Source organism: Filicampus tigris, chromosome 3, assembly GCF_054856515.1.
Source record: "Filicampus tigris isolate MCC_2025a chromosome 3, RoL_Ftig_1.0, whole genome shotgun sequence".
Taxonomy (NCBI): Eukaryota; Metazoa; Chordata; class Actinopteri; order Syngnathiformes; family Syngnathidae; genus Filicampus; species Filicampus tigris.
Window position 1 is genome coordinate 8439952 of NC_141219.1, and position 22158 is coordinate 8462109.

General features: G+C 39.3%; 1 protein-coding gene across 2 annotated transcripts in view; it reads right to left on the reverse strand.

Moving 5' to 3' along the window:
- Window positions 1-22158, reverse strand: part of gpc5a (glypican 5a) — an 89134-nt gene that overhangs the window by 19506 nt on the left and 47470 nt on the right. For both annotated transcript variants that reach the window (XM_086025929.1, XM_086025930.1), the window contains exons 7-8: window positions 20969-21089; window positions 9664-9829 (exon numbers count right to left, since the gene is read on the reverse strand). In XM_086025929.1, coding sequence (XP_085882055.1) covers window positions 9664-9829; window positions 20969-21089 — 287 coding nt within the window. The remainder of the gene's footprint in view (window positions 1-9663; window positions 9830-20968; window positions 21090-22158) is intronic.

Genomic DNA, 22158 nt, shown 5'->3' on the forward strand with positions numbered 1-22158 from the left:
ATAGATTATCCATGGACTTATATATATATACTGTATATACTGTATATATAATGATATTGTTAGCTCTTTGAAAGTGCTCCACAAAGTCTTGTTTGAGGATGACTAGTCTTATTTTGGCCCACGAGAACCTATTTGAACTGAACCGAATTATAAAGAAAGAACTTTGTGAAATTGACAAATGGTTCAAATATAACAGAATTTTTTTTTTTAAATATGTAGGCCTGTTTATAAAAGTGAGATATTTTCTTCCACCTTCAATAGTCCTACATCATACAAAACTCTATTTGAATGCTATCTGCATTACTGGAAATTCAAATTCAGGAAATATGTGAATTTTCCCAAACGGTATTTCTGTGCCGGTCCTGGTTTTCACGGCCGCCAGCAGCCGTCCGCCCCTACCAGTAGGTGTTTTTTCAATGTGCTTATTTATGTTGTTTGGCCAGACGCGGGTGTGTATATGTTGCTGAGGATAAGCGGTATAGATAATGGATGGATGCATTGACAGTGTATATTCTGTGCTTTAACACTGCACTCACATTGGCAGATATCCAATACTTATCGGGTGTGTACCCACACTAAAAAGAAACCTGATTCTGATCTGAAGATATCTGATTCCATGCCATGTTTTCAATTTACACTGCCTTGAAAAAGTTTTTGAATTTACTGAATTCAATTTACTTAATTTGATTCCATCAAGTCGTTTTCGGTACATTTTAGTAGACAGTAGTTCAGTAGTTGTATGGTCTACTTAAAAAATGTATCTGGTTCCAGATGATTTTATTTCGTGCAACCGCTTGAAATAAAATTGAGTAAATTCACCGCTTTTTTGGTGTGTACTTGAGCGTCTCCAGTTGCGCAAGTTAAATTCCTTCATGGACTATTAAGCTTTTCATCTATGTGAAAAAAGAGGGTCATTTTATTTGAATGTCCAGTGAACAGGCTTACGTATGTCTAGTCATTTCATATCGGGGAAGGCACTACAGTACATTTCTTGGCTGCGTTATCTTGGAAGACGAGGTTCTCACAGCCGTCATGTTGGCTGTTATGTGGCCTTTGAGTCTTTCAGCTTCAATTATTCTCCCTCCATTTGCTCTCACCACGACATACTTTATACTCCAAATGATTTCCAAGAATCATTGCTGGAACTCCTCTCCAGTTTGGTGGGTTGCGTGTGGGGGGAGGTTAATGATGACAATTCCACTCTTGGATGATTCATCTTGTTTGGTGGTCAGGGTGTGATTAGATGCGTGTGATTATCATCAGCATTTCTTTATAGTTGGGTTTAGTTTTCTTGGATTCTGTGAGGCATCACAGATGTATGACTGTCACGCAGCTCAATGCTTCTTTTTCATTCGTGCACCTTTCCATTAATTTAGTATTACAATCTAAATAATATTTTTGTTGTTATTTGGGCCATCTGGTCACCGACAGGTAAAAAGCCTCTTAAGTGTATTTTTTACATATCTAAAATTTAGCTTTGCAAGACTTTCCGTGGTGAATATTCATTTTCAAAACAAATACAATTTTGCATGTAGACATTGAGAACTTTTCCATCAATGGCACACACGTGAGTATTTTGTGTTACATTATGCCGTAGCAACTGTTAATTACAAAAAGAAACTCGAGATTTTTTAACAAATCTGACTGCACGTATGAAGTAATATTGGGCCATGTGTGTCAAATTTGACTGTATTGTTCAAAACCAGAAGTGCATTCTGTCAAGGCTGAAACTGCTTCTGCCTCCAGTGCTGTCAATACAAGCTTGACCCCTTCTTGGTTTTTAATCAATTTGAATATTTATCCCACTCAAATGATTTGAATAATCAAGCCAATTTTAATATCTTACACAGAAAACCCATGTAAATAGAAAAAGCAGTTTTTCCTACCCATTTGACCTTTTTTGAAAACGTCATTACAGGATTGGGATCAGAGACAAAAGCATTGTTTCACAAAATATAATTTGAACAGTCCATTAGTTTTCGTGTAATCTTGCTGACAAACCACCAGAAGAGGGTGAAAACATAACCTCCTCGCTGTGGTAATGACCACAATAGCACACCGAAAAGCAACGGTATGAAATGAGCCATGTGGACAAAAAAGTGGTTGAGAAAAATCATTAAAAATGAAATATATCACATCATAGTTTATAGCTCCAATCCAAACAGCAGTGAGGTCAGTCCATCACAATTTACACGCACATGGTGACAGCTCTGTCTGCTCGCTGCAGCTTTTGCCTTTGGTGTCGTTTCCAATCCCCCACAGACATTGGTTAGCGCGCTTGACACACAAGTCCCTTCAGTTTCAGGACGATGGTGCCTGACGGCAGCTAACATCTAAGGGGGAGGCTGTTGTTGGATTGAAATCGTATAGCACAGGTCCGTATGGAAGTGCTTGTTTTTCTGCTTTGTATTGTCTATTGTATTGTACTGCCACGTTACAACGTTATCTACAACCACACAACCTATGAGCAAAAACGATGCCTTTCCAAAAATATTAAGCCCCAGATTCACTTGACACTGTCAGGTATTAAAGCGGAAGTCAACCCAAACATATTTTTTTCAAGCAGGCCCACTAGTTGAAACACGGCGCTCTGTTTAATTTTGCTTTTGTGGAATATAAATTAAGCAGCAAAATGCACTAGTTTTCAGCCATCTCTGGGGGCGGCCATTTTGTCTTCTGTCCGCTGAAAATGACATCACAACTGCTCACAACGACCAATCCCGGCTGACCTGTTTTCTGAATCTGAGCCGTGATTGGTCGTTGTGAGCAGTTGTGATGTAATTTTCAATCGACAGAAGATAAAATGGCCGCCCCCAGAGACGGCTAAAAACAAGTGCATTAACACTTATTCCACAAATTGAATATTTATCAGAATGCCCTGGTTCAACTAGTGGGCTTGCATAGAACAAATTCTTAAAAAAATGTTTGCGTTGACTTCCGCTTTAACTTATTTGTCTATTATCGTTGGAGTTTGCAGTATTATTATTAGTACGAGTACTGTACAACTGGACCGAGTTGATTCTAATATAGTATTGCGGTCTCCCCGTTAAAAATGTACAAATTCATGTTATGCAATTTAGATTTGATCTGTTCCAGCACTGTGCTAGCTTTCCTGAATAGCATGCCAAATAATTAGGCTACTTAGTTCAGAGGGATCATTTAATTGAGTTGTCACCATACAATCTTGGAGTCGTCCCAGTCAGGCTGTCTGGACAAAAGGTTGTGAGCCACACTGCTGCAAATGATTTGCATCCCATTATTACAGGCATGGAGGAGGGCGAGAAACGCAGCAGGTGAGCTAATCTCATTCTCACACTGTAATGAGGATCAAGATCTTGCTAATAGGCACCGCCGAGTGTTCCAGGTAGTTTCAAGCACCTCTCACAGAAGGGATGCTCAAAAGATACTTCTTGCATGTAATCCCTACTCTTGCTGTTATTGTATATCATTTACACTTTAGAATATATGACACTGGGTACTAGGGTAAAATGGCCTCAGTTTCCTTTGTGATGAGTGCAGTTACAGTATGTCCGTCGTCACTCGGCATTGTTAATGGGGGAGTTCTATATTCAGCACTACTTGACTGCGGTGCTGAGGAGACAGACAGATTGCAATCAAACACCTGCAGAGACACCATTAATTAATAAGAGTCACACCTAAAGAGAGTCCTTTTCCAGGCGCTAATGTGCTTACTCCTTGGAAATCGATTTGTGTCTCTCCATGCTGCCACTGTGTCTGACAGATGTTGTTTAGCACTACCATGCTCACAAGGCAGCCAGTCACAGTGTGTGCAGCTGAATTGAGGCTGGCCAGATAAGAGGCCTACAGCTTGTTGAAAGAACTCTTAGTTGTTGTCAGGTAATGGAAAGCCAAGGTTTTGTGTTGGATAAAGGAGAACCTGCCACTTTTTTTTTTTTTAGCATGCCACAATCATGCTAAGACACACACAAAAAAAGCAAAGCATCAGCAAATAATTTGCCCACACCTTTTTTTTGGATTGTGATTAATATGTGTGTGCTACTTTATGTTTTCAGGCAGAGATTAGTGTTTAGCTCATTTAGCTTTGTCTAATTAAAAGCCTACAAAGTCTCTAGTTGCATGTTTGTTAGAATCTCCCAACTGGGAGCAGAATAATAAAACCACCACAGTGAGAGTGGCAGAATTAGTTTATAATATCATTACTTGAGGTAGGCGCTGATTTTATGTGATTAATTCAGGTGTATACAGTATATATCTCATAATCATCTAGCATTAAGCATCTTAACGCTATGATTTAATGCCTTTTGGCTTCTACCAAATAGTAATTACGCCGCTTCTAATTGCCTAGCTGTCAAGTCATTATACATGCATAACCAATTGAATTGTCAAGTGTGGTGCAGAAAGAGCTAATATGTACACGAAAACATACACACAAGGGGTGTAACGGTACGCTAAATCACATTTCGGTTCGGTCCGTTTTTTTGGAAACTTCGGTTCGGTATATTTTCGGTACAAAAAAAAACAGATTTATTTTTTTTTTTATATATATATATATTTTTTTTGAAAAGGTGTCAAGTAAACTGTACTTTTTTTCGAAAAACTAAATAAAAGCGAACCATTCGGGTGATATTCTAAGAAATTACACCGGGATAAAAAATACACTAACAATATCTCTTAACTTTTAAATTATTAGAACACTGAAATCATTTAACACTCAGCAGCAACAGCCTATGACACATCTAAGTATTCAAGTTAAAGCCAAGTTGTCATTACAGTACATATCTACACTTTTTGTGATGAAAAAAAAATACATACAATAACATTTACAATTACTGCTAACTATATTAAAACTATTTTTATGATGAAAAAAATACAGTAACTTTAAAAAGTCTTTATGAAATTGTATACCCTTTTTAGGCATTGAACCTTTCCCCATCTGCGATTTTAACAGGACAGCCAGAATGTTCCCAAACAGGAGACCGCAGTGTACAGGGGGACCTTCGAGCTCTGGCTATTTTCTGGCTCTCACTGTTGTGCCGCCACTCTCCTCTCCCGCATGAAACTGTCAATAGCGCCCGTGCGTAAGCTCGCGCTAATAAGTGGACCGAACCGAACATGCCATACCGAACGTATTAATACACCCACGTGTACCATTACACCCCTAATACACACCCATGTTTTGGAGCAAAAACACCAATGCCCAATTTTCCTTAATGGCTACACTCATTTGGTGTACAACTATTAGTGGTACTAATTTGCTAAAATGTTTATTTGATTCCAATACACTTTCCACTTATGAGCATTATTGTGCTCATCTGTTGAGTCATTTGTTAGTCTGACTTATTTTGAAATCGTTGCTGTTCGGTTTCTATTTTGGCCCCTGTCTTTATTTTGTTTTCAGGGCCGGGTGTGGTCAGGTGCGCTGAGCTTCTCGCGCGGCAATTCCCTATTATTCATCGCCCTCAGTATTTATGAGCTGGTCTGACTTGCATTCCTCACCAGAATGTCTTGTTACATCCCCGGTACTAGTGTTGTTCTCTTCCTCACTTAGATTTCTTCGCTGTTTTCATCACAGTTTTTTCCTTGCAGCTCGTTCCAAGTTTTGATATCATCTTCTTCCTCTGTTGTACTTTGGTCTTGCTCCCAGTTTGTGCGAGTGAATTTCTGTTCATTACTTTGCTATTTTTGAGTTTATTCCTGGGTTTTGCCAGCGCTCTAAGTTTGGATTGATTTCCTTTTTGTTCTTTTTTCAGCCTCAATGTGTTGAGAGCTCAGCGGTTGCCACACCTGGTCCTCTGTTTTGTTTTTTTTACCTCGCTTCTTTGTTCAGTAAGATTTATGTATTACTTTAAGTGTCAGTGACCACTTCTGGATACTAACTGCAGCCTCATACTTCACACTCACCATCAGTGTTAAAAGTGAATTCTATAATAACAGAGCAAAGTTTCCCATCAAAAGGAGTGGAAATATAATATCAAGTCCAAGAGCAACATAATCTTTACCTAGTTTTTATTAGTCTTAAGTTAAAAATAATTAGTCTTAAGTTAAAAATAAATACAGTACAGTTCAGTGTCTAAGCCATTGAAAGAAATTCCATATTGCGAACACTATTCCTAGCTTTTTTTTTTTTTTTTAGCCACATTGTGAAGCAGTGGTGTTGAATCGTTGTCCTGGAGTGTCTAATCGCTTTAACATTCGGGCATAATTTGTTCTGAAGATTTTAACAGAAATAAAAAGAGCATCCACATTAAACAGCCAACAACCAATCATGGCTCAGCTTCAGAAAACAGGTGAACCGTGATTGGTCATTACCTGAGCAACTGCGATGTCATTTTCAGTCGACGGAAGTGACAAAATGGCCCCTGAGATGGCTAAAAACGTCTGGAAATGCAGTATTAATCAGAATGCCATGTTCAGTGAAGGCGCATAGAACATATTATTGCAAAGAATTGTGGGGGTTTGAACTCCACTTTAACTATTACAAATTTACAAATTACTATTTTAAGATTTTATTTGCACTGTATCTTACCAATCTTAATGGGGTCAAATCTTGTACAGTCACTTTGTTGGTACGATAACAAGCTGTGGTACAGTAAAAAAACAAAACAAAACAAAAAACAATGCCGGGCCATCCGCCCTTCCATGCAGTCATGAAATGAGAAAAACAAGGGCAGACTTATAAAATGGGTGTGGGAGGAAGTGCTATTTTCATATCTCACTCCTGTAATGTTTTAGTCAACGTTCTCAGTCATCTGTGTCACGATTACCTGAGGACAGATTAAAAAAAAGAGCAGCTATATCGAAAATTCTAGGATGTGAATATCTGAAAACCAGCCCAATGCTCCTGTTCCGGGACAAATGATAATTTAGTTATGACTACTGAGTGTGCGCATAATAATATAATAATGACGACGAGAGTTCTCATGTATTAGTCAAGTAATGATTTCTGACTGCTGGTGATTCGGGAAACTGTCAAGTTAGTTTACTTGTGCCCTCGGTGACGTGATGCCAGGCTCGCACGGTCTCTTGTCGCTTCTTGTCAAGATCGCACACATCTCACGTTAACATAATTATGCCTAATGAGGATAATCCCTTGACTCAGGCCTCTATTGTTAGCATTGATCTTATCCAATTGAATTTTCTTATCAGACTATACCATCTACAGCATGTTCTCCTGATAAACCTCAAAGACATGGGAGAAGGATTATAGATAAGTGCAGAGAAAGGAATCAAATTAAATTTTAAACGGCGTTTCAGCTGCAGTGAGACGTGCGGCTTTACTGTTTTGCTTTGATGTGCGTGCACACACACACACACCCGCACACACATACGCACACACGCACACACACACACACACACACATTGTCCTCCAAAGTCTAACAGCCATTACCAATTATCAGAGATGGGCATTCTGTCCCAGGGAGGGAACAGTTAGGGTTAGGGTCCACAAAATGGACGGACACCCATTTTGTGGACGGAGGAGGACGTTTTTGCCTAAGCAAGGATGGAAATGGGTCTTCATCCGTCCCTCTATTTGTCCCTAACTGGGTCAATTACCAACTGATGTGTTGTGTTTGGTTCTTTTAAAAAGCAAGACCACTGTTCTCTTCTCTTCTTTATTAACTGCCTACACAACACCTTTCATGTGCGTTCGATGCACTAACATTGTGCAGGCATAGTCTGCCCTCTAGTGGTTCGACACATGTAATACCATGGATTATGCCACAGGACACCATTTCACTGACTGACAGAAACACGCCCAGCGTGTTATGTGTGTAACCCGGTATATAAGGTATGTGCTGGGTGTACGAAAAAGGTGGTTCGCAATTTTGTTTTGGTAGCTAACTGTTTTCGTACATACCTTATCCCTTAACATGCGAAGTATGTCCTTTTGTGAGACAGCTCTAGAGTGTAAAAATCACTGCCAGTATACTTAAACGACCCGGAGGTGGAAATCTTTTGTTTCTTCCTGAAATAACGTTGCGTTATTTTGCAATAATTCTTTTATTGATAAATGACGCCGTCAAATTTGCTTATTACATTATAACGTAAAAGTTTTGCAATAAAACACAGTAGTAGTGCGTTTTAAAGCAATCTTACATATGCTCGTGATGTCGCCAGGTCGGCTGTGTTTGTTTTGGGAGCTAAATGCTATCTTGGTTAAACAGTAAACAATTCAATCCACTCAGTATACTCCCTGCCCGTAAGTGGATGTGCATAGGAAATTTGCCAGCTAATGAGCTTTAAATAATGATTACGAGTGCACGGACGTTTTTGTTTGTTTTAGTTTTTGGGGCATGTGGGGGTGGGGGCGGACTGACAGAATGTAAGGACGTAAACGCTTTAAAAGGATGAGGACGGACGGGGTCGGAGGACGATTATTTTTTATGAATAAGGACGAAGGGACGATGACGGAAGGGTTCCCAGGTCGCGGATGGAGGACGGAGCGGCAAAATAAGGTAAAGTGCCCATCTCTGCCAATTATTACCTCCAAAAAAACACCTTGTACAGAAACATTGTGTATTTTCTGTTCCACCTTGTCTTACCTTCCTTATTTTTGTGTACTGGATGTTTTATTTGTGTCGCTATGAATTCTATTGTGCGATTCTTACGATTGAAGTTTTGCGCTCAGAGGAAGGAAGGAGAACTAGCATCGCTGACAACAAATGCGGAAACGTTCCAACCTCTCCGTTTGTAATTAGCAATAGCCCACAAGCGAATCACTTTCCACGATAGGGAGAACTGTAATGAGTTTGACTCTTAAATCACTTGCTGCAGCTGGAGCAGATTTGCACAGCTTGCTGCTCTGATCACAATAATGTGTTATAATCAGAACAGAGCAAAGCTTCTCTCTGTAACCGGAGCAACATGCTGCAACAAACTGCTTTGTGCGCTACTTAGCATATCATCAGACAAATAGTAATGACTAGTCACGCTTTTAATGAAAGGGTTGAATTCCTTGAGAAACTGTTGCTTCTCGTTTGTCTATTTCAAAACGTGCGTATACATCGACAAGGGTGATAGCAGACAGTAGGTCATGAATTCTCAAGGCAGGAAAGGCATCACAGCCTCAGTTGAGCCGTCATTAGGCAGTTTACCCAATTCCAGCAGCTTCCAGACGGACCGTCAGGCCGCAGGGGAACATTTACACAGCGTGAATGACTTGTTTGGATGACCACCCACCACCATCACCCTCGCTGTCGCCATAGGCAAAACGGGAGGGATGATTAATCCGGTGGTTAGCATGTTTAACGATGGGATGGGAGAGGAGGCATCCATGCGATGTGGGGAAGGTGTGAAAAGAGAGTCACAGCACTACGATTCATCAGGGGTTACTGATCCTCTCTGGAACAATAATCTTTTAAGTAATGGGCATTAATGCCCCCATTGAAACTATTATCTTTCATGGCTATTATTATGTGTGTCATAAACCGGAGTCCAGGATGACGCTTATTAAGACAGATTATTATCCAGATTTACTTCACCAACTTTGAATTTTAACTGTGCAACAAAGAAGCACATTTGATCTTCAATGATACATGAATGGAACCAGTAAGTTGTATCAGTTTTTTTCTCGTTCAAAAGTGTTCTACAGTATTTCTTCGTTTAACCTTGCCAATTCTGCAAAAACTACAGGCCTGATGAAAATAAACATTAGCAGTCACAAAAAAGGTTGTGACTTACATTTGGAGACTCTCTGGATGTTCTTCTTGATCTCCTCCCCACCACCTGAACCATCACAGCCGTCTTCGTCGTCACAGTCGCCGCTGTAACGTCCTTCGGCATCGCCGCTTCCTGTTTCAATTTGGTCCAATGTCCCCAGTTTAGGAATGGATTTTCCTTGCAGCAGCTAGTGGTGCAAACATAGATATATATTAGAGATGTCACAATATGATGATATCACGATATGAACCTCACAATACAATCATCATCACGATATTGTGGGGAGGTTGGTGATATATAAAAAACTCACGATACTGTATAAAAGCTCACGATATTTAAAAAAAAAACATCACGATATTCAGTTTTTGTAGATAATAACAGCATTCACAAAGAAATAGGCTTGACCAGAATGGGCTCCAACTGGCGATTAGCCTGGGTCTTGAACATAGGTGGCATTAAATTAAACTGCACGAATAAACTAACCACTAGAGGGTGCTGGAACTACACAAATGTAAAAAAACTTCGGCTTTTAAAAAATGTGCTGCAATTAATATCGTGACGAATATGACAACAACAATATATTGTATATGTATTATATATATATATATATATATATATATATATATATATATATATATATATATATATATATATACATATTTTTTGGGGTAAATGTAAGTTGTTTTATTTGTTACGTTAAATCAGTGTGTTCATACCAAAGTTTGTTTTCCACAAGCAAACTCAAAAGAATATTGAGTGATTTTTGTACAGTGTCAACTTAACTGCAAATAACAGACATTTTCTTTATTTTTCTTAATGCAAAATATGATTAAAGTGTGATACAGCATGTCTATTCAAATGTAATATAGTGATTAGTTTTGTAGCATTTTTTTATGCATTCGACTACTACCAATATTACAGTAATTTATTAACATTCAGTATTTCCATTGCGTTTGCATAATTTACAAGTGCACACATATCACATTCACACATTCACAGCCAATGCTTACATTTAATGACACTCATGACACGCAGTGAGAAGGAAGCCAAACGGAAAGAAAATGAGTTGCAGTTCAAACACTCTCACAACAGTCAAACAGACCATCAAACATTCCTTTATCCTGGTCTCTCAATTCATTGGCTCATTCTGAACAAGTTCAACAAAAACAAAAACAAAAAAAACTTTTTTTTCATCTATTGACGATCTTGGAAAAGATCTCTTCATCAGCCTTCATATGCCAGCCTTTTCTTTCTTTTTTACAGCCATTCCCTCTTTTTAAATTAATGTTATTGATTAACGAGAACAAGGCCTTCATCGCATGTTTGGGTTGATTCAGAAAGATTAGAGCATAGCTGAAAAAGTAATTTTGAGTTGGGCACTTTGGTATGCGCTGCACTGGCACTGACGCTTTTTTGGGTAGCAAGGGAAATACAAACCTCTAATTGCGACATCTAAATTCATGGCACGTCATAGGAAACAAGAGACTGCTTTGTGCTGATCAGAAAGGTATTGCATATGTTAATTAGTTACTATTGTGGTTAACTACGGGAGAGCAACAGAGTCACGGATGCGGCGACGGCTGAGTTGAGTGCGCATGTGATTTGATTGCAGTCTTTACTTGAAGAACAATGCTCAATTTGAGCACCCCTTCCTTATAAATGATAGGCAGCGTTTGTTGCCAGACAATATTCTGTTGTGCAAAACATATTGACACGTTGATATGACAGCCACAACATTGCACTGGGTAATTTGCCCCCCCCCCCCCCCCCCCCCACACCATTTTTACTCAATAAGCAGTGTTCATCCAACATGTACACCCTAATGCTACACAACCTGCTGTTTGGTCCTGTCTGTGAAACATCTGCTAAAACGGTGTCCATCTGTTTTCGGAAATCATCGTGATACAGAGTAATAGAGATGAGAGCAACCAGCATACAGTACTGGGAATATTGGGGAGAACCATGTTGGGACATGGACATGCTTTGAAAATTATAATTATTCCTTCAACATTCATTTCCTCGGTCAGTGAATAGCACGAATGAAGGAAATGAGACAATGTAGCACAATTGCAGCAAATTCAGACTGTCCTTCATCTTTGGGATATTTAACGGCAAATTAATTTGTTCCGAACATTCGAGAGCATTCATCATGGTTGAGTCTAATTAACACAAACGCATAAAGAAGAAACCTGAATGGACAAGCTGGGTTATTACTTGTTTCTCAGTGACCAACATATTTATTCAAATTCAACAACCAAGCATTGAATTGCTGCTAAAAGTGTCGTTTTCTAACCTGACAGGGATTCGTTTTGCATGCAGTGCCCAATACATGTGTATTACACGAGGTCACATCAGCAATGTTCTGTGCACCCACACTAAAATTACGTCGTTTGAGACACTAGAGATAAACGAATCAATTTGACTCATCAGTAACTGTATACTATTTATCACGCTCATCTAAATACATATACATATATGTTGAAGATGGATTTTTTGATTATAATTCTTTTTCGGTATTTCATTTTTGTGCCTTTCAAGGTGAACTCAGCACCCTCTGTTGGTGAGCCGACACTGCTAAAAAGGTGCATTTTAGAATCGACAGAGACTAGCTCTCCCTAACTAACCAAGATTGGTTTGACTTCATTTCATTTCAAAGTTTTTAGCATTTAAAATGCAGTTAGAACCACGTCTTCATTTCGACAGATGCATGAGGAATTGCTTTTGGACATCAACGAGAGTTGATGGAGAAGAACTTTGGCTGAACCGCGACAACTGTGCCATAGAAATATTTGTGACAGGCTCCATCACAGTAAATGATTTGGCAGGTTTGACAATGGAAGACTGGCAACTGCAGCATCAACGCTTTCCTGGCACGCTGCAGCTGGAGCGCAAACATCTTCATTTCTCACTGTTTAAGGACTGAAAACATCATCACGCAAACAAGCTCCGCAGCTGCCTCAGGACAATTACAAATACCTGTAATTAAAAATGAATCATTCTGAATTTATTTCTGGAATATTTTCTAGCGCAAATATTCTATAGGCTACTTTGCAAGATGACCAGGTTTACTTTATCTCCGCTTTTTTTTTTTTTTCAAAGGTTAAAATGTGAGACCAGCAGAGAGAAGTGTTACATTACATGTTATGCATTTTACACATTTAGCACCGCCTTTGACCATCTGCAAACAGGTGGGAGGCAGAAAGGGGGAAGAAAAAAAACGATGCACAATGACCACATTTGCCTGTCAGAGGAGAAAAGTGTTAGGATGAGAGTCGGCTCCCAGGACACACACCATCATTTTGCATTTTCCTCATCCCAGCAGGAGTGCTGACAGGGTGTTTATTGGGACCATGTGCAGTCTGGGAGCATGAAGAGTGTGATAATATGGCAATGTGCACGGTATGTACAAAACTTCACAGTCATTGCTGGTGATTATATTGATCAAGGAATGATCAGGCATACATTGATAAATCTAAAAAAGATCGATCTAAATCTAAATCGAAAAAGAGCCAAACGAATGTCTACACACTGGTGGAAGAAATGGCATTAAAATGGTACCCATAAAATTGATGCTATAGGAATAATAAGAAAACTGGGATCCATCAATCAATTCATCGATCAAACTTTATTCACATGCAGGTACATCATTTAAATGCATGCACAAGCATAAACAGATGCACACAAGCACACACACACTCGCGCTTTCTCTCAAACATAACGTATGCGCACTGACAGGAAGGAAACCGAAATGCTCACGTACTGTTAACAATTTGCAGCAAGGACACATAAAAGAATTGATAAAGCCAAATAAAAGCAGCTAAAAAAATAACAATATCAGCATAATCAGAATAACCATAATAGTCATTATCATCATCACTGATAATGTAGAAGTAGTCCTACATCTGCCTGAATTAATCATCGACTAATCAATTATCAAATTAATCGATAATTATTTTTGATAATGTATAAATCATTTAAACAGAGCTGGGCATACCGCCTATGTGACGGAGGCCCATTTTGGCGGCGATGAACAAAAAACGGGAAACGGGAAACTTACAAAAATAGTCGGACTAAGCATAGTCAGAAACCCTCTCTCGTCTATGTAATCGTTTATTTCTGCTTCTCAACCATGTTCACGGCGGCACGGTAGTCGACTGGTTAGCACGTCCGCCTCACAGTTCAGAGGTCGTGGGTTCGATCCCGACTCCGGCCTCCCTGTGTGGAGTTTGCATGTTCTCCCCGTTTTCTCCGGGTACTCCGGTTTCTTCCCACATTCCAAAAACATGCATGGTAAGTTGATTGGACTCTCTAAATTGCCCCTAGGTGGATTGTGAGTGCGGATGTTTGTCTTTGTGTGCCCTGCGATTGGCTGGCAACCAATTCAGGGTGTCCCCCGCCTACTGCCCGAAGACAGCTGGGATAGGCTCCAGCACGCCCCGCGACCCTTGCGGTAAGCGCTATCGATAATGGATGGATGGAACCATGTTCCCAGTTCTTTAGCAGATTTAGCACCATTTTTTTCCTTCCTGCAGGTTTGCATCTAAACCTGCTTTCGTCTGCAGTGTCGGCATCACGGACAGCGACCAAAATTGAGAGCGTGTTGAAAAGACGGCGAGTTTGCATTAGTTCGCACGCATCCCAAACATAATGAATCCCTTGTAAGAAAGTAAAACGAAGTCATAAAGCACTCTGAATTCATTAAGCAATGAAACAGGTGCAATAAATACGCCTTCAAAGCTAGAAAATATTACACCTGTTTCAATCGGAGATTTATAGTGCCCATCTGACTGTTTCACTGCTGTCAGATATTGTAATTTTGTACACCACAACAAATAAAGTGTGAATACATTCTCAGTGTTAATCTTACGCAGGAGGGGAGGAGACATGAATAATTCACAAGAAAAACTGCTGGTCAACCACCACATCAATGACTGGTGAATAATTCAGAGGCAGAGTGGGTGAGAAGCTGCCTGGCCCTGATTATGATTGAGAGACACGGGGACAGGACCTGCTTATAGATTCTTGATGGGTTTTACCACATCAAGAAGAGACGACAGCGCCAAGGAGGAGAGGCGCGTACAAATAATTCATAAGAAAGAGCTGCTGATGAGCACCGTGATGAAATAGAAAGTTTGCGCGCCCAGATCGCATGATGAATTTGTCAATAGCTGCATTTCAATTTTGTGTGTCGTGTTATGCCCGGTTGTTTCAGGAATGGAATAGTAATGCTAGATTTCCATTTGGGTTGAGGCAAAGCGGTAACCTTTTCTCCGCGTCAGTTCGTCAAGGTCACGTGGAGGCAAGACAAATAGAGTATAAAGAACAGAGTGGATATGCAGATGAAACACAAGCAGCCTTGGGGTGCCCATGCAAATGTCAAATGGACATGTCACACTTCTACTAATAAAAATGGCTAAGAGTGGTCTCTTTAAAAGGTAGTTTCATTATTTACCGCCATCAATAATTCTGAATTTAGATGCGTCTCACTCTACGCGTGCAAACACACAAACTGCCATTTATGCACCAATACACCTGTTCCTTCTTTTAATAAGGTCCGAATTAAGTGATTTACGCAGACATAATAGTATATGGTGCATACTCTGATGCACAAACTTGCTCATGTGTACTGCTGAATGAGAATGTGCACTGGTATATGTAATTGATGTTTTCGCCGGCCACAAACTGGGCTGCCATTAACCCACACAAACGTGCCCTTTTTATCTCCTCTCCGCACGAATGATAAACTGACATTTCATTCAATCGCATCGGCATTTTATAGCACAAAGGACAGGATATGAGCCGCAATTTATTTTTAGGCCACCTATTTATCTTGACCGCTTATCAAGTCAGATTAAAGCCGCTTGTCTCCTCTTTGTTTATTCCACATACTGTATCGTATATAATGTTTGAGCAGAGGTATACACTATCAGGGCTAAACATTGAAATAAAATGACAGCTGTCTCTCGTGAGCACTTCAGCGGCAAATGAGATGCCAGTCAGCTTCAAGTTCCAAAGAGATGATCATGAAGGCAAGGCTCAAGTACTGTGACGTTTTCATCTTTACCACCTTTTTTCCCCCACGACTTCTGCCTAGCATCTTTCACATGATTAGCACTATGGATTAATAAGAAAACCAACCACAGCAGGACAGAGCATGTAAAGCATGTTTTGGCAAAAAGTAATGTATGTCAAAGTGAAAATATCCAAGGCTAACTGATTCTCACAAATGCTCTACCGCTTGAGTGTGACAGTGTAAGTGTAAAGAAGAACAAACAAATCGATTTGAAAAGTGATTAATTATCCGTCAATGCCGTTTCTCTTCAGACGGAACGTGTGGCAATTAGCAGGCTTCAGTCAAATTACATAAAGTTGTAAAGTAGGTTTGTCGGATCCGCAGAGGTGAAATGATTCAATGAGGGAAAATGAAAATGCAAATGAACTGAAATTAGACTTAAAAGCAACATGACATAGTACTTGTCTTTAATAACTATCTTTAGCCAGTGATGCGATGCAATCAAGCGTGAGAGCACTACAGATGTTGACACAGTTTGTTTTTTTTTCAAGTTGAATGATCGTACGAGGCGTTTCTTTTGGCAGGTTGATTGAAGAAACGATATGTTGAGTTAATATCATGACACCTCACAGAAAAGTTCATCTTTAACTCTACTTTACTGATAAATATTTTTTGTATTTCTATGGAATGCATAATAAACTGTCAAGAAAGCCTCGAATGATTTCCATTGGTCGTATTGAGTCTCAACAAGCAAATGAGATGAAATAATGAAAGGCATAGTGGAGAATCGAGGGTATTTGTTGCACAGCTGACCGCAAATTGAACTAATCATGAGATTCTGTGTTCTTAAACAACATCACAGATGACGTCATAAGTAGGGGTTTGTAATATAGATCGTCATCGATATTATCGTCAATCTTGCTTTCACGATGTGCAATTTGACAGTATCGAGGATTTATACTGCCTCGAAAAGGAGAACGAATCAGTCGATGACTGCAAAGTAGAAGGAAATGATGAAATCCTCAGGACCCAGTCATGTGACTTTGTTAGCAGCCCAGCTAATGTGTTTCATATATGTAGCAGTGTCCAGCAAGTAAATTTATAGCAAGGCACAAGTCCACGGCCCTAGTCTGTAAATAGTTTGGGGTTGACAAGAGCATTTAAAATATAAATAAGAGCTATTGTTCACAAACGCTGTCTATCCATAATTGTTCTGTGAAGCAAGTGCAGATTTAAAATATGTTTTGTAGAATATCGTCAAATTATCATTATCGAGTTTTGGGGAAAAATATAAAGATTTTTTTTTTTTAGCCCAAATTGCCCATCCCTAGTCATAAGTGTGTGTCACTCAGAATGTAGTTGCTTGTAACAGTAACATGAATTGGCCTTTTGTTGTCAGACCAACCTCTACCTTTCAATAGTTTGTTTCTATGTCAGAGAGTTTTGAATGATAGCTGAGCTATCAGTAATTGTTTTTGCTGAACCGAAACTTTCACCTGCACCAGTAGCTATAATCTGACAGAATAGTAGAATTAGAGGGGAAAACACCGAAAACCTTGACAACATCAGTAATGATGTGTTAAGAAAAGGTAAATACAAAAACATGAAGTTGCTTTTCAGTATGTTCCTTTACCTGTATACATAATGTGTCATTTTCTTCTTTCTACAGAGTGAGAATCATGTGAAAAGATTCAATTTCTTTGATTTGCAGTGCTTTCTTTGAAAACTGAATCTTTGTGGGGTCTTGTTAGTGATGTTCTCTGTGAGAAAAGTGACACTTGGGCATAGTATTTGCTATGCAGCTCATTCCAGATATAGTCCTGTCTAGTTATGTGTGATGCTGATACCTATGATGAAATGCACACGTACATGAGATCGTAGAGCAGCAGGGAACAGTTACTAAATTATATTTCTGCTCCTGTTTTGAAATAGTTTCTTTCCAGCACTTGCACAGCATTTGCCTTGCATTTTTTAAAAACTTCCAACGTATGAGACACAATGTTTCAGCCAGCTTCCGGAAGAATAGAAAAGTAGTTGTCAGACTGTTCATTCTTAAAAACTTTTCTGGGTCACTTTCTGTACATTGAAACAAGCGCTGTTGTGTCGTTCCGGCAAATCGTTTCTAGTCAACAAAAGGTTTGAGTGTCTTATTTTGGTCACATAATCACAGCAGGACCAACGTAACATTGCATGTCACTCTTCACAGTTTGTGAAAAAAAAATTTTAAAAACAGTACAGTGGTAGCTCTACCTACGAAATTAATTGGTTCTGGAAGAAATTTCTTAAGTAGAAAATTTTGTAAGTAAAGATGCGTTTTCCATGTAAATGCCCTAATCCCTTCCAAGCCCCCCAGTATTCAGACATAAATGTTTTATCAAGCATAAAAATGCATCACAACATGTAACAAATACATGTTACAATTAGATTATTGCACAATAAATGAGAGTTGTGCATAATGTAAAAAACAAAGAATAGGGTAAAGAATAAAAAATGATGGTCGTTTACCTTTTAATTGCTGTCCTCATCGCTTTTTGCCCTCTTTGGTTCATGTTCTCTCTCAGAAGTGGTTTTTGCCTGGCGTTTTGTAAAGAACTGATTTAATAACGTGGCGACTGTCGATACATTACGGTCATATTCTTTGGCGAGATCAACCAAACGCATCCCTTTTTCATACTTTTCTATTATGTCTGCATATCTATCACATATATATCTACCTACCTGTCTATTTACACAGACACATTCGGTAGAGATCCCCCTTAGCCAATGGGATGCCAGGAAGATGCTAGGTAATAGCCAATGGCAGAGCAGCTATGAGTATGTTGCGTTCAGGGAACTCCGGAGCTGTGAGTAGCAGCCCATACTGTATTTTTACCTTTCGTATCCTGAAATTTCTTTCGTAACAAGAGGCAATATTTTCCTGTTGAGGCGTTTCGTAACTTGAAAATTTCGTATGAAGAGACGTTCGTAAGTAGAGGTACCACTGTACTTTCGCTTTATGAGATGGTGCGCATGAGACCCTGACTTAGCTTTAAAAGAAAATATGCCAGAAAGCCAATGGCTAATAGAGTTTCATGTAAATTCATCATGATTTTTGATTTGAGAAACAATTGTGCTGCTTCATTGGGATTACAGTGCTCCAGTTCATCATAAGCAGTCAGTCGTGAGTAAACACACGGCTTTGTAGGAAATGAGTGACTTGCCGAATGTGGACGAATTAAAAGTAACACAATACCTGAACATTGTACATTTAGTGAATGTGTACTCGAATGAATACTGGAGCATACAAGCCCATTTAAACATGAACAGGAAAAAAAAAAAAAAAAAGATGCACTCTCCAGAATACAAACAAAATATACTTGCAAAAGGAAGCCAAACAACTGAATGCCACTAAATCAGATCTGAAGCTCTGAAACGATTATGATATCGATTCATCTGCTGTGACAACCCACCGATGGCGCAAATTAGTAAGGTAGAGGGTCGAGGATGGCAGAATGAGGTCAGGAGAGATGACCGAGCCCTCAGACTGTCACTGAGGAAACTAAAGCAACTAACACGTAAACGTGCTAAGATGCTTTTGCAGCGGCACAACTACACAAAAGATGTCATTGAAGCCAACAGAGGGAACAGCTCTGTTATGTGCCCAGATGCCACCATAGTAACACAAACAGAACACGGGTTCCAATGAAAGCAAGATATGTCAAGGTAACTCTACAGTGATTTGAATAGGCATCCGTTTTGATGATTGTGTCTAGGGTCATGAGAAAAGGCTGGGGTCGGACTAAGAAAAAGGTTCCTGTATTCATCTCTTTAGAGACGCAGACAGAACAGTGCAAAGGTCTTGCGGTGCTGATAGGCTTCTGTTTTTGCAGCTCTATAATGATCACATTTAACTAGAATTTTACTCAGTAGAGCATAAATGGCAACTGTGGCTGTCCTAACATTTACTGTTTTACGACGCCAAAATGACATCTGTGGAAAAGGTCAGTAGAACGACACAAGTGGTGGAATGTGACATATCTGTATGTATAATTCCAAATGGACAATTAGCTGATTGACAGAAGGAAGTCGTTTGTAAAATGGTCACGTGATAGTAGCAATGAAAGATGAATTGAATAATCTTGATAAATGGATACATTTATTTTTTACATTTATCACTTTTTGTCATTTGAAAAAAATGTCAGTTTCGACCTGACAGTAGTACATTAGTAAAATAATCTGTAGAAAAAAACATCCCTCTACTCCATCTTGTATCTCTAATTTGATTTTTAAGGGACCACCATGCCCAAGGACACACAACCAATCAGACAGAAGCTGGAACTGACGTGACAAAACCTCAATCGTTTGTCAGCCTTCTTTCCTTGGGCTGGAGAAGCTTGGCTAAAACTAACGCAGAATATCCACCACTGGTTAGCAAAAAAGGAACAAATCCTGAGATGAAACAAGGGCAGGGGCAGGGCGGCCATTGGGAATTTCAAGACTATATGTAGATATGAATGAAACGGACGGTGTATTTCCGGGTCGGCCCTGGCCATCATCACCAACTACCTGCATAGCAGCCGTGGTTAACATGGACTTGTTTACTGTGCATATGACATACAGTACAGTGCATGTCTTGTGCATGTGTGTGACGAGTGTGATTTTTGTCAGAGACTCGAGTTGTTGGAGGATTAGCGAAGTGAGGCTCCATTCAAATATTGCCAGAAGTTTTAAAACAACAAACTCCAACCTTTTAATGTATAAATACGAGTGCTGTCAAGCGATTAACATTTTTTAACTATTTAATCGCCAAATTTTCCATGATTGATCACGATTAATCGCATTTTCAACTACAATTTTCTACGAAGCTTTGACAGATATTTCCTTGAGTAAAATTTTGGAATTAATGTGGGGGAAAAAATTTAAACTATTTTTCGATTCAAAGACTGTCATAATAGCTTTCTTTGATCCTTGAATAGGATTCTTTTCCTGTAAAATACAACTGTTGAACGATACGCCAAAGACAAACAACTAATATGGTATTTGAATTTGGCTTTGCAAAGTGCAAAAATTATTTAGAATTTCTCCAAGGAGCCGTCCAGCAACTTTTTAGAGTAAAACTACGTAAAAGTCCGTCTTGGTCTGTCTTTGCGCCAGTGACTCTCCTCTAAGTTTGGCAGCAAAGTGAGTAGAGGTCAACTGCAACAGGAAGTAAATAAAACTGAGTCAACTGAGTTAATTTTTTTGAACTCTTTATCAAATCGAATTAATCTCCAAAGTTAACTCTTTAACTTTAACAGCCCTAATAAATACAGTCCATAAAGTGACGAAGCCTACCTGATTGATATGTTTCAGCTTGTCTATGATTTGATGGATCACCGAGTCGGCTCCTTTCACTTTAACCTCAGGGTTGGCAGCTTGAGCCTTAATACCGTTTCCCACCACGCGCAGAGTGTAGCTGTGAACACAAAAAAAAATGTTGACTTGAAAGACAGTCTCACAACATAAATAGAGCCATCATTGCCGACGGTCTTCGGATATCAATATTAAAAGTCATTCATATTCAGGCGGCACACACAGGCGATGATGTAATTCAATTGCCGCAACATCCTGGGGCTAAACAGGGTTTTGCAATGTGAAAGAATCATGATTCACTTGTCTCAGCACATGCACAATGCGTTTCACTGCTCCTCTGTAGCTGTGCATTCCGTACGGGTTAAGCTATTCTTTATGATCCTACTTGAATATAAAACCGTTAAACCACCGTGAGTGCACTGGATGAAACCACTCACTTATGACGTTGACGTTTCTATATGCTACATTAATCCTTATTTGAAAGCAGCTCAATGTTTTTATTGCTTTGTAATAAGACTTCAGTTCACCCCAAGGTCTCTGTCTTTGCGGCTGTGGGAACGATGACAACGGTAACTGCCGAGTGAGCACTCATCTCAAGCCCCTTATCAAATAAAATATAATGAATAGATCAAGGGAAACATACAAACTGCTGAGAACCTGACGCACAAACTGTTTTGCAAGTTTGGTTATATACAAAAAGCATTGTTAGCACTGTGAATACGAAAATTACCAGACAAAAACCTGTGTTGTCAGACTGGTGAGTTCTTAGTCGAAAACAAACGAAAGTGATTTGAAGCGAGTTGGGGTCAAGTGAAGACTATATGAATAAATAAAGCACGGGAAGCAAGGTGTCTAATTTATTTAAAAGAAAATATGGGTGGTGGAATTCAAATCCCGTCATAATGTCTGGGTCGTACGGATGTATATTTGATGTTTTGTTTCTTACTGACCGGTGAATTCAGAAATAGCTGAGAAAAACTGACGCTGACTGACACTTGCACTCACATACTTTTGAGTCCCTGATGTGATACGGTATACCTATATTATACGGTATATTGTATAAAACAATGATAATTATTAAATGTTCAGTGCCATATTTTGATGTTAGCTCTTAAAATCGGAAAGGCAACACTCCAACCAAATTTTGGTTATTTTATTTCAAATCCATTGTT